This window comes from Lentinus tigrinus, assembly GCF_003813185.1.
Source record: "Lentinus tigrinus ALCF2SS1-7 unplaced genomic scaffold L226scaffold_35, whole genome shotgun sequence".
NCBI classification, from domain to species: Eukaryota; Fungi; Basidiomycota; class Agaricomycetes; order Polyporales; family Polyporaceae; genus Lentinus; species Lentinus tigrinus.
Genome location: NW_027137944.1, coordinates 34,475 through 36,227, shown reverse-complemented (window position 1 = coordinate 36,227; position 1,753 = coordinate 34,475). Strand labels below are relative to the sequence as shown.

The following is a 1,753-nucleotide window of genomic DNA, read 5'->3' as shown; positions in this document are numbered from 1 at the left end:
ACAAGCACTTTGGCTTCAACCGGAACTGCCGCAACCGCGCAGACCACTACCGGAGCATCCGCTCAACCTACATCTACCTCCGCTCCTCTCCAGCCCAACCAGGACCTGGCTGCAGCCATCGCGCTGTTGGCCCAAACCCTCGGTCGGACTCCGATCGCGGCTCCGACAGCCAAGTCCGCCTCGTTCGAGCGCAACAATGTTCAGGAACCTGACCCCTTCGACGGCACAGACCTGACCAAACTCCGCTCGTTCTTCGCTCAGCTGGAACTCGTCTTCAAGGCTCGGCCTCAGACCTTCAGCTCCGATGAGAAGAAGGTCACCTACGCCGTCTCCCACCTCAAGGGAATCACTCTGGCGTGGTTTGAGCCGTTCCTCCTCGAACCGGCCTCCGGTAACCCTCCGCTGTTCCTTTTGGACTATGGAATATTCCAGGAGGAACTCCGAGCCAACTTCAGACCCTATGACGTCGTCAGAACTGCGGAACACGACCTCGAGAACCTCACGATGTCCGACAGTCACCGCGTAGCTCGCTATGTCACTCAGTTCAATCGTCTCGCCACCCAGGTCGGCTGGGGCCCCGAAGCTCTCCGCTACCAGTTTTACAAGGGTCTTCCGGACCGATTGAAGGATCGGATCTCCGAAATCAGGAAGCCGAAGGACCTGAATAAACTCCGAGAGCTCGCCCAGTCTATCGACGCTCGGTACTGGGAACGCAAGACTGAACGGAACCGCGAAACTCGGACTTCGTCCTCGGGGAGCAAGAACACCGCTACTCCGAAGTCATCTTCGACGTCGAACAACACCCCTCAGAAGCAGAACACCTCTTCTTCGAGCAACTCCGCTAGTCCGAAGAGTACTCCGAAATCCGGAACTTCGAAGACTCCGTCTAACCCCCCGAAGCCGTACGCCGACAAGTTGGGCAAAGACGGGAAGCTCACTCAGGAAGAGCGTAACCGCCGCTTCGCGAACAACCTCTGCCTGTTCTGTGGAGGTTCCGGACACACCGCAGATGCTTGTCCGAAGAAGTCCGCTGCTGCTAAAGCCCGCGCTGCTAAGGCTGCAGAAGCTCCCTCATCGGAGGAAACTCCGAAAGCGGAGTCAAAAAACTAGCCTGCAATCTTCCGCAATCCGTGTGCGGTGTAGATCGTGTTGACTCTCCCTGCGCGGAACCGCAACTCCGACTCAACGCTTCCGCTCTTTCAGACCCCTCGGCACTCCATGTCCGTCTCTACTCCGAAGTCCTACACTCCTCCTTCACCGCCCTTGTCGATTCCGGTTCCTCGCACTGCTTTTTCGACTCTGACTTCGTAGGCGAGCACGGACTTCCGACCGATCCGACGCCCCCCTTACAGCTATCCCTGTTTGATGGGTCGTCTAATGCATTTATTACCCGAAAAGTCACAACTCCGATACACTTTCCTTCAGGGGAAATTCTGAACCTCGACTTCTATGTCACTCCGCTCGACAAGTCCGTCTCCGCGGTACTCGGATACAGCTGGCTCTCCGCTTACAATCCTTCGATTGACTGGAAGACGCACAGCATCCACTTCCGGACCACGCCTTCAGACTGTCCCGTATCTCCGACGTCACCTCCGCTCGGTTCTGAACTTCCTTTGGACCCTGTCCCGCCAGAGCAATCTCCACTCACGGCACCCTCTGTCTTCCTGATCGGAGCAGCCGCGTTTGCGCGAGCCTGTAAGCTCCAGGGCTCCGAGAGTTTCACTCTCAACCTATCGGCCAAGTCCGCCTCCGT

At 57.5% G+C, this 1,753-nt stretch overlaps 1 protein-coding gene across 1 annotated transcript in view; it reads right to left on the bottom strand.

Moving 5' to 3' along the window:
* Positions 1-1,507: 1,507 nt before the first annotated feature.
* L226DRAFT_525742 (uncharacterized protein) overlaps positions 1,508-1,753 on the bottom strand; it is a gene marked incomplete at both ends in the record, with an annotated part of 4,690 nt that continues 4,444 nt past the window's right edge. The window contains 2 exons of the mRNA XM_067678987.1: positions 1,508-1,620; positions 1,649-1,693. Coding sequence (XP_067531203.1) covers positions 1,508-1,620; positions 1,649-1,693 — 158 coding nt within the window. The remainder of the gene's footprint in view (positions 1,621-1,648; positions 1,694-1,753) is intronic.